Consider the following 11,458-nt stretch of genomic DNA (forward strand, 5'->3'; position numbering starts at 1 on the left):
AGTAGCTGGGATTACAGGCATGTGCCACCATGCCTGGCTAATTTTTGTATTTTTAGTAGCGATGGGGTTTCTCCATGTTGATCAGGCTGGTCTTGAACTCTCAATCCCACCTGCCTTGGCCTTCCAAAGTGTTGGGATTACAGGTGTGAGCCACGTGCCTAGCTCAGGACTGGTATTTCTGAATAGAACTTTTGATAGATTTCAACATCTGGTTTGTTAATCCCTTTCCTTCCTTCCCTCCCTCCCCCCCTTTTTTTTTTTTTTTTTTTTTTTTGACAGGGTCTTGCTCTGTTGCCAAGGTTACAGTGCTGTGGCGTGATCTCTACTCACTGCAACTTCTCCTGGGCTCAAGTGATCCTCCCATCTCAGTCTCCCTAATAGCTGGGACTACAGGCACGCTCTACCACATCTGGGTAACTTTTGTATTTTTGATAGAGACAGGGTTTCACCATGTTACCCAGGCTGAATTATTTTCCTTTTAGAGGAAAAAGAGAGATAGCAATAACTATAGCATACATATTATATACATTCTCTCTGGTCCTCACAATATCCCTATGGGGTAGCTAGGATGGCCTCACTTTCATGTCTGGGGCCTCAACTGGGACAAATGAGATGGCTATGGCCTCTCATCTGTTCTTTAATCCTCCGTGCTTGTTCTCATGCTGGTGGAAAGGTTCTTAGGGCAACAGTGGAGGCTGACAGGACTCAGCTTGGAACTCACAGAATATCACTTCTAATGCATTTCACCAGTATCAAAGCAAGCATAAATTCAAAGTTGACACCAGGCACAATATTTTAAAACAAAATCAACAAGCAAGGAGCAGTAGGTGGATCTGAGCCTTTCCCAGATGTCAGTCCTGAGGATGCTGCAATATTCCCCATCAAAATGTGTAAAGCTATGAGGCGGATACTGATGCCTGAGAGAGTGGGTGACTTGACATGCACTTGTATGACTGTAATAATGGCAAACAGTACAGTTTGCCAGCTGAAATTCAAAATAAGTAAACTTACTCCAGGTATTGAAGGGAGAGGCTGCAGATAATTCGTGACCATTTTTTTTTTAATGTGTGTGATCTACCACATAAAAGATTATTTTAGGAGCTGGAACTAGCACAGAACAAATCAGACAAAAATCTGTCTTCACAGGACTCACATTTTAGAGAGGGGAGATAGCAAGAAAATAAATGAATAAAACTATAGGCAGCTAGGTGCGGTGGCTCACGCCTGTAATCCCAGCACTTTGGGAGGCCAAGGTGGGCAGATCATGAGGTCAGGAGTTCGAGACCAGTCTGACCAATATGGTGAAACCCTGTCTCTACTAAAAGTACAAAAACATTAGCCTGGCGTGGTGGTGTGCACTTGTAATCATAGCTACTTGGGAGGCTGAGGCAGGGGAATTGCTTGAACCCAGGAGGTGGAGGTTGTAGTGATCATGCCACTACACTCCAGCCTGGGCTACAGAGTGAGACAAGGCACACACCCTAAGGAGGAAACATGCTAGGGCTTCTGAATCATGGAGGAACTTATAGGCCATTCTGAGATCTCTGGCTTTTACCCTCGGGAAAATGAGGAGCTATCGATGAGTTTTGAGCACCAGAGTGATATATGACCTATTTTAAAGGGATCACTGTGGCTGCTCTTTTGGGATGATACAGAGCTCAAAAGATGACATATTTTACCTATTTTTAAAATTATTTTCAAGTTACCTTTGGGAATAGGTAATAGATGCACATGGGACAAAATGCAAAAGATATAAAAGAACAGACAGTAAAAGTGAGCTCACCCTCCATCCCTGACTCCTGCCATCCCGGAGCCTCCACAGAAGCAACTACTGCTACCAGTTTCATAGGTGTTCTTTAGAAATAGCCTATGCATATATCAGTGTGTTTATACCTGTATAACCAATATTTGAATCAAGTAAATATTGGTATTGCTGAGGATGTGCAAGCTAAGTGTCTTGTCTTTGTCATCCCCAATGCTCCCTTCTTGCTACTTGCTTTCTTTCCCTTTTTACTTATAAGCACACACGAGACACCCTCAACATGTATTTTTTCACACTGCTCCTTCATCTTAGACTGTCCTCCCAGGCTGGGCACAGTGGCTCATGCCTATAATTCCAGCACACTAGCAGGCTGAGACGGGAGGACTGCTTGGCTCAGGAGTTTGAGACCGGCTTCAGAAACGGTGAGACCTTGTATCTACTAAAATTCTTTTTAAAATTACATGTGAAAAAAAAAATGAGTCAGGTATGGTGGGCACAGTTGCTCACTCCTGTAATCCCAGCACTTGGGAGGCCAAGGCAAGCAGATCGCTTGAACCCAGGAGTTCAGGACCAACCTGGGGAACATGGTGAAACACCATCTCTACAAACAATATAAAAAACTAGCCAGGCATGGTGGCACACTCCTGTGATCCCAGCTACTCTGGAGGCTGAGGTGGGAGGATCACCTAAGCCGGGGAAGTCAAGGCTGCAATGAGCCAAGATCATGCCACTGCACTCCATTCTGGGCAAGAGACTTTGTTTCAAAAAAGAAAAGAAGCTGCACCCTGGATCAAACCATGCCCACGGATCATGCCTGTAATCCCAGCACTCTGGGAGGCCAAGGCAGGAGGAATGTTTGAGCCCAGGAGTTTGAGACCAGCCTGAGCAACATGACGAGACCCTGACTCTACAAAAATTAAAAACAAAAACAAAAAAACCATGTCTGTGACCTGATTTTTTTTTGAGACAGAGTCTGGCTCTGTTGCCCAGGCTAGAGTGTAGTGGCGTGATCTCAGCTCACCACAACCTCCGCCTCCCAGGTTCAAGCGCTTCTCCTGCCTCAGTCTCCCAAGTAGCTGGGACTACAGGCATGTGCCACCACACCCAGCTAATTTTTTTTTTTTTTTGTATTTTTAGTAAAGACGGGGTTTCGCTATGTTAGCCATGATGGTCTCGATCTCCTGACCTCGTGATCTGCCCTCCTTGACCTCCCAAAGTGCTGGGATTACAGATGTGAGCCACCGTGCCTGGCCTCCTGTGACCTAATTTTGAATTTTTTGTTTACATGAAGCAATATTTCTCTTTATTCTTCAAGCTAGTTTGAGTTGGACCATCTGCTTTTATTTGTTACTTGTAAGCTAAAGCATTCTATCATATAACTATCTTACAAAAACTATTTAAAAATTAACCAATCACAAATACTTATTCAAGCTATTTGAGAGCTACTTCCAGAAACTGAATACTTGGTTGTCTAAAATTTAGTTGGAGATAAGGGAAGAGGAAAATTATAGTAAGAGCAGTCACTATCAAGTACTCTCTCTGAAGCAGTAACTGTGGTATGTGCTTTACATATGTGATCTCACTTTCATCCTCACAATCACCCCGTAACTTGAGGGTATACAAGATCATCCCCACTTTACAGTAAGGAAATGAAGATTCAGAGAGTTTATGCACTATCCCAAAGCTAATAAGAAGTGGAAGAGAATTTACACCGACATCTTTGTGATGTCAAGGCTTGCTATGCTTTCAATCATTCTCTTTGAATCATTCTGCTGTTAAATGAACACAAGTTCAAAGAAGAAAAAGATACTGTTAAATTATTGATATTTTATAGGAAACAATTCAAAGAATATAAATATATGCTGAAATAAAAATATAATAAATGTAAGATTAAATTAAGAAATACGGCTGGGGCCGGACCATCCTGGCCAACATGGTGAAACCCCGTCTCTACTACAAATACAAAAATTAGCTGGGTGTGGTGGTGCATGCCTGTAATCCCAGCTACTCAGGAGGCTGAGGCAGGAGAATCACTCGAACCAGAGAGTCAGAGGTTGCAGTGAGCCAAGATCATGCCACTGCACTCCAGCCTGGTGACAGAGCGATATTCCATCTAAAAAAAAAATATATATATATATGGCTGGGCACGGTGGCTCATACCTGTAATTTGGGAGGCTGAGGCAGGTGGATCACCTGAGGTTGGGAGTTTAAGATTAGCCTGACCAACATGGAGAAACCCCATCTCTACTAAAAATATAAAATTTGCCAGGCATGGTGGCACATGCATGTAATCCCAGCTACTCAGGAGGCTGAGGCAGGAGCATCACGTGAACCTGGGAAGTGGAGATTGTGGTGAGCTGAGATCACACCATTGCACTCCAGCCTGGGCAAAACTCCATCTCGAAATAAATAAATAATAAAATAAACAGATAAATAAATGCTGAAATAAAAATGTACTATAATAAATGTAAGATTAAATTAAGAAATCCAGCCAGGTGTGGTGGCTCACGCCTGTAATCCCAGCACTTTGGGAGGCCAAGGCAGGCAGATCATCTGACGTCAGGAGTTCGAGAGCAGCCTGGCCAACATGATGAAACCCTGTCTCTACTAAAAATACAAAAAATTAGCCAGGCATGGTGGCGGGTGCCTGTAATCCCAGCTAGTCAAGAGGCTGAGGCAGAAGAATCGATTGAACCCAGGAGGCAGAGGTTGCAGTGAGCTGAGATCACGCTACCATACTCCAGTCTGGGCAATAAGAGTGAAACTCCATCTCAAATAAATAAATACAAAGATACATACATACATACAAGATAAATTACAACAATAAGATAACCTTTCATAAAACTATCCCACTACAAAAAAAAAAAAAAAGATTTGGACCAATATCACAAGATTTTTTTTTTGCCTCCTCAAATTTCAACTTCAAAATATACAACTTATCCCCATTTTACATATATTAGGAAAGTGAGGAACAGAGATGTAAAATAATTTGCCCATGCTCTTGCCATGGAAGGGGCAGAACCAGATTTTATCCTATACCTTTTGGCCCTCAGGTTCCATGCTCTCTTTTTTTTGAGACAGTGTCTCCCAGGTGGGAGTGTGCAGTGGTGCCATCACTGCAGCCTCCATCTCCTCGGCTCAAGCCATCCTCCTGCCTCAGCCTCCAGAGTAACTGGGACTACAGGCACGCAACACCATGCCTGGCTAATTTTTTAATTTTTTGTGGAGACAGGGTCTCATATTTTTCCCAGGCTGGTCTAAACAGAGATTAAGAGAGTCCTTGCTCTTGATGTCTATGTTATACATGTTCAAGCATAGAAAAGTCCTGTGATTACGATTTTCTTTTTTTTTTTTTTTTTTAGAGATGGAGTCTCACTCTGTTGCCAGGCTAGAGGTGCAGTGGTGTGATTTCAGCTCACTGCAACCTCCCACTCCTTGGTTCAAGGGATTCTTCTGCCTCAGCCTCCCGAGTAGCTGGGATTACAGGCACATGCCACCACACTAAGCTAATTTTTGTATTATTAATAGAGACAGGGTTTCACCATGTTGGCCACGATGGTCTCCATCTCCTGACCTCATGATCCACCCACCTCAGCCTCCCAAAGTGCTGAGATTACAGGCATGTGCCACTGCGCCCGGTGATTATAACATTTTAATATCTAGCATGCATGGCTAAGAGTCAGGAAATCTGTTTTAGAGCTTGGTGTAGCAGAGAGAATGAATGTAGACTTTTGCTCCCACTCTCTTAGGCATGGACTCAAATCCAGGCTCTGCAACTTACTAGCTCAGTCACCTTAGGCCAGTCATTATGCTTCTTTCAGCCCCAGATACAATATAAACTGCCTCCTAGACTGCTGTCAGTATAGGCAAGCATTATTCTTTTCTGTTCTTACCAAGGAGCATTTGTGGTTAAGTCAACACATATAAAACACTCTTAAAAATATCATCAAGCAGCTAGTAAATTTTAGAACAAGCAATCGTTTGAATTCACATAGATAATTTGAAAAACTTAGGCTGTATGCTGGCAAAGCTTTTGCCACTGACAAGTCAAAAAAGGAAATAATTAATACCAATCATCTTACAATAGTTCTACAGTGACAGGTAAGGTAATACTTCAGGCTGGGCATGGTAGCTCATGCCTGTAATCCCAGCACTTTGGGAGGCTGAGGCAGGCAGATCACCGGAGGTAAGGAGTTCGAGACCAGCCTGGCCAATATGGTGAAACCCTGTCTCTACTAAAACTACAAAAATTAGCTGGGCATGATGGCAGGTGCCTGTAACTCCAGCTACTAGGGAGGCTGAGGTGGGAGAATTGCTTGAACTCTCAAGGCGGAGGTTGTAGTGAGCTGAGATCTCACCATCGCACTCCAGCCTGGGCAACCTGTCTCAAATAAAGAAAGAAAGAAATAATACTTCAAACTTCCCTACTGCTTAACTACCCACACTCTAAACAATAATGTAATGAGAGGTCTTGACATGAAATCTGAATGTTCTAAACATGAAAACTATTGGGGAAAAACCCCACAATATTTTAAACCACCTTCAGTTATACCTACCATGTCTGTAGAAGAATTGAATAACTACTTTGCATTTATCAGATCTGGTGAATATTTTGCACTTCTCTATATTTTTTTCAAGGGAATTCAGACATCTAAAGATGGGCAAAATTGACTGTAACACAAATATACATATTAAGCACATACTTAACATGGTCAATTCATTTTAAAAACAAAACTATATGCATTCATAAATGAACAGAGTTGGCCAGGCATGGTGGCTCATGGTTGTAATCCCAGCACATTGGGAGGATGAAGTGGGCAGATCACATGAGGTCAGGAGTTCAAGACCAGCTTGGCCAACATGGTGAAACCCCATCTCTACTAAAAATACAAAAATTAACTGGGCATGGTGGTGAATGTCTGTAATCCCAGCTACGTGGGAAGCTGAGGCACAAGATCACTTGAAACCAGGAGGTGGAGGTTGCAGTGCCAAGATTACGCCACTGCACTCTAGCCTGGGTAACAAAGCAAGACTCCGTCCATAAATAAATAAATAAAAATAATAAGTGAACAGACTTGTCCTGAATACCATTTAAGCTATTAGGTATAGAATACAGGTTATATCCTACATAATGAATATTTCTACAGAATAAGAGAAAACCAGAGCCACTTATATTTACCTTCATTCCCAATTTGCATTTTAAATTCAATGTTGTGTCATGTTCATTTTCATTCATTTTCACTAAATTTGACCATTGATAATGTTGAAAAAACACAGAAGAGAACAGAACACATCCATATGCTGACCGAGAAGAATTCACAGATCTTAGAGCAAGCTAGAAAAATAAGATAAAAACTATTTAGAAGAGGCTGGGCATGGTGGCTCCCATGAACCTGTAATTTGAGCACTTTGGGAATCCAAGACAGGAGGATGACTTGAAGCCAGGAGTCTGAGACCAGTCTGGGCAACATAACTAAGACCCTACCTCTATTTTTTTATTTAAAAAAAAATTAGGGGAAAATAAACTCTCTTTAAATAATAGCTTGATTCCGGAAACTTCATTATGTTTAACGGTTAAATGTGTTCAAATAGGAACAAAGGATGTTAATTATGGACCGCCCCATACAGTCTGAATTGAATTTGCATATGTATATACATATGTGTACACATCTATTATATTGAATACATACGTTTGTTAAATCTGAAAGTTTGCATGTTGGAAACATAAAATAGTAAATGCCTACAGGGGCCTTAACATTCTTTTAATTTCCTTTTTACTTTTTTTTTTTTTTAAACAGTCTGTTAGCCAGGCTGGAGTACAATGGTACCATCACAGCTCACTGCAGCCTCCAAACACCTTACCTCAATGGATCTTCCCTCCTCAGCCTCCCAAGTAGCCAGGATTACAGGCACACAACACCTCACCCGACTAACTTTTTAAAATTTTTTTGTAGAGACAGGTAGGGTCTTGTTTTGTTGCTCAGGCTGGTCTCAAACTCCTGGGCTCAAGTGATCCTCCCGTCTCAGCCTCCCAAACTGCTGGGATTACATTTGCGAACTACCACACCCAGCCATGGGCCTTAACTCTAATATGTGAAATGGCAGAAGGCAATATATAAGGGAGTTACAGCATATTGGTGGTCTCACATCATATCTAAAGGGGAAAACCATTATTCAGTTTCAGCCAGCTACTTCCACTTGGGAATGAATGCAGGCCCAAAACTGTCAGGTCTTCTGAATTTTCAAGAGAAGCAGGAAAAATTCGACTCTCAATTTTAAATATTAGAAATTATTTCAGGCCGGGCGCGGTGGCTCACGCCTGTAATCCCAGCACTTTGGGAGGCCGAGGTGGGTGGATCATGAGGTCAAGAGATCGAGACCATCCTGGTCAACATGGTCTCTACTAAAAATACAAAAAATTTGCTGGGCATGGTGTCACGTGCCTATAATCCCAGCTACTCGGGAGGCTGAGGCAGGAGAATTGCTTGAACCAGGAGGCAGAGGTTGCGGTGAGCTGAGATCACGCCATTTCACTCCAGCCTGGGTAACAAGAGCGAAACTCTGTCTCAAAAAAAAAAGGAAATTATTTCAAATTGAAAAAAAAACACAGTGCAGCCCAATAAAACATTCCTGCAGACCATATCTAGTCTCTTGACTACCAGTTTGTGACTTCTGGTTTAAATGAATTAGGTTTCTCTGCATATTTTCATTTTACTATGCTCTAAATGTATTCAGATATGTAAAATAAAGATAAACAGTGAAGGGGATAATTATAATTTCTAGATTTCCTAGTTAACATTCAGTCTGGATTGGGATCTTTAAACATCTCCTCTTGCCTCAATACATGGTCTATTAACTTTCTTACTTACACCTTTTTTAGATGGATCTAGCCATAGCTGGTCACTAATTCGTGATAGAGCTTGAACTGCTTTCCCAAATACTATGGAGAAAAAAAAAGGTGATGCTTATATTCTTTTCTTCTAACAACAAATCACAAAACGAGTTCAGCACTCAGAGGACTCAAGATGAATTCATAAAGAACAGTATCTTATAGACTCACTACATCACTTTAATACAGTATAACACCCTTGGCAAAATGCCAGACACATTGTAAGCGCTCAATAAATTTGCAGTGTCAAAAATGATAAGACTGACTGACATTCTTCCTTCTATATGTTTACAGTGTTGCATGGAGTTACTGTGGCAAACCAATTTCCATACTGATATATTTTACAACTTGATTTAGATAAATGTATTTCACTCCCCCAAAACTGTGAAAAGAGTACATGGAGAAGATGATTTGAAGTGGTTTTAATAGCTCGATAGACAGCGAAGTCACCACAAATAATGAGAGAGAAATTATGGCTATTCAACATTCATCTCTGATGTGCCAGACTTCCCCATCACAAAACACATTTAGGGCTGGAAAATACACTAGTCTGATCCGTAGGACACTGTTTATGTTCTTTTTTTTTTTTTTTTTGAGACAGAGTCTTGCTCTGTCACCAGGCTGCAGTGCAATGGCGCAATCTCGAGAAGCCTGAGCCAGACCAAGAGCCACCTCCTCTCCCAGTGTCGTCCCTGGAGGAAGAATGCCTGCTGTTCTACCAACACCAGCCAGGAAGCCCACAAGGATGTTTCCTACCTATTTAACTTCAACTGGAACCACTGCAGAGAGACGGCACCTGCCTGCAAACTGCATTTCATCCAGGACACCTGCCTCTATGAGTGCTCCCCCAACTTGGGGCCCTGGATTCAGCAGGTGGATCAGAGCTGGTGTAGAAAGCGGGTACTGGACGTGCCCCTGTGCAAAGAGGACTGTGAACAATGGTGGAAAGACTGTGGGACCTCCTACACCTGCAAGAGCAAGTGGCACAAGGGCTGGAATTGGACATCAGGGTCTAACAAGTGCGCGGTGGGAGCTGCCTGCCTACCTTTCCATTTCTACTTACCCACACCCACTGCTCTGTGCAATGAAATCTGGAGTCACTCCTTCAAGGTCAGCAACTACAACCAAGGGAGCGGCCGCTGCATCCAGATGTGATTGGACCCGGCCCAGGGCAACCCCAACAAGGAGATGGCGAGGTTCTATGCTGTGGCCATGAGTGGGGCTGGGCCCTGGGCGACCTGTCCTGTCCTGCTCAGCCTGGGCCTGCTCTGGCTGCTCAGCTGACCTCTCCGTTTACCTTCTGATACCTGGACATCCCTGCGCTGTTCAGCCCCACAGCTCCCAACTCATTGGTTTCTGCTCCATAGTTGGGCCTCTGACAGCTACTTTGAATAAACCAGATAGCCCCGACACACACACACACACACACACACACACACACACACACACACACACACACAAAATGGCACAATCTCGGCTAACTGCAACCTCCGCCTCCTGTTTCAAGCGATTCTTCTGCCTCAGCCTACCGAGTCGCTGGGACAAGCATGCACCGCCACGTCCGGCTAATTTTTTTTTTTTTTTTAGTAGAGACAGGATTTCGCCATGTTGGCCAGGATGGTTTCGATCTATTGACCTCAAGATCCGCCAGCCTCAGCCTCGCAAGTGCCGAGATTTTAGCTGTGAGTTTCTTTTTTGTTTTTGAGACAGAGTCTCACTCTGACACCCAGGCTGAGTGCAGTGGTGCGAGCTCAGCTCACTGCAGCCATGACCTCCCTGGCTGAAGCGGATCCTCTCGCCTCAGTCTCCTTAGCAGCCGGGATTACAGGCACCCACCACCGCGCCTGGCTAACTTTTGTATTTTTAGTAGAGAGGAGGGGTTCGTCATGTTGGCCAGGCTGGTCTCGAACTCCTGACCTCAGGTGATTCACCCGCCTTGGCCTCCCAAAGTGCTGGGATTCCAGGAGTGAGCAACCATGCCCGGCCAAACTTCCATTTTGAACGTGCCGTGTACAATACTAATAGTTCTTGTCCATTCCATCTATCACTGGGCTCTTTACATGCATTTCCATTTCATTACCTCCAAACAAACCGTGACAAAGGTGTGGTCATTACCCCCACTTCCGTTTTGGAAACTAAGCCAAAAAGAGATTCAGTGACTTTTCCAAAAATAGTAGAATTTGAAACAAACAAACAAACAAACAAAACAGTTAATGCTTTTCTCTCGGCACAAAAATACTTTACTGTCCAAGCATTATTTTTTTCTCCCAGCTCCTCCCCATGCAGTCCTCAGCATCCTGAGTTTGCGGCGCGATGGTCCCACCGCATTTTCTGGACACCACCCATATGACATCTGCGTTTAAGTAACGGGAGATGGGCGCTCATCCTCCACTTAGAAGCTAACAGGACCTTGAGTGAGTGAGGCTGTGGCCACGGCACGTGTCCTCAGTCCTTGTGCATAAAGGCAAAGAGGAAAAATTAGACGTTAATAGGTAGGGACCACCTATTAACGTCTGCTTTTCTCTCTGCTACATGGGAAGACAACAAACGCCGCTCCAACCTTTCGCTTGACTGCCGCTCATCACGCATTTCAGCATGGCTGCCAACCGTCCTAAGAACCAGGCTCCAAAGGCGCGCCTCAGCTCGACGACCCAGGTGCCCGGATGCGGCCCGCGCTTTTCAAAGCTTCGCGATCTGGTCTCTCCACCGTACCACCCCGCCTCCCCGAGGTCCCAAAGCGCAGGTTCGCTTTACGGCGGGGAAGAGCCCTTACGAGCCCCCGTACGGCAGTTTCTGTCGACCTCTGC

At 43.8% G+C, this 11,458-nt stretch overlaps 1 protein-coding gene and 1 pseudogene across 9 annotated transcripts in view; one reads left to right on the plus strand and one right to left on the minus strand.

The window, feature by feature from the left end:
- RAD9B (RAD9 checkpoint clamp component B) overlaps positions 1-11,458 on the minus strand; it is a 41,985-nt gene that overhangs the window by 29,884 nt on the left and 643 nt on the right. For 3 of the 9 annotated variants that reach the window (XM_074402246.1, XM_074402244.1, XM_074402247.1), the window contains exons 1-3: positions 11,212-11,415; positions 6,942-7,097; positions 6,319-6,433 (exon numbers count right to left, since the gene is read on the minus strand). In XM_074402246.1, the coding sequence (XP_074258347.1) occupies positions 6,319-6,433; positions 6,942-6,998 (172 nt within the window). In that variant the 5' untranslated portion in view covers positions 6,999-7,097; positions 11,212-11,415. Of the gene's footprint in view, positions 1-6,318; positions 6,434-6,941; positions 7,098-8,631; positions 8,722-11,211; positions 11,416-11,458 lie in introns of those variants that run through there. The other 6 variants (XM_039472476.2, XM_039472475.2, XM_074402250.1 and 3 more) reach the window with 4 other exon arrangements.
- On the plus strand, positions 8,724-11,144 carry LOC141585025 (folate receptor alpha pseudogene; annotated as a pseudogene).

Source organism: Saimiri boliviensis, chromosome 7 (genome assembly GCF_048565385.1).
Source record: "Saimiri boliviensis isolate mSaiBol1 chromosome 7, mSaiBol1.pri, whole genome shotgun sequence".
Classification (NCBI taxonomy): Eukaryota; Metazoa; Chordata; class Mammalia; order Primates; family Cebidae; genus Saimiri; species Saimiri boliviensis.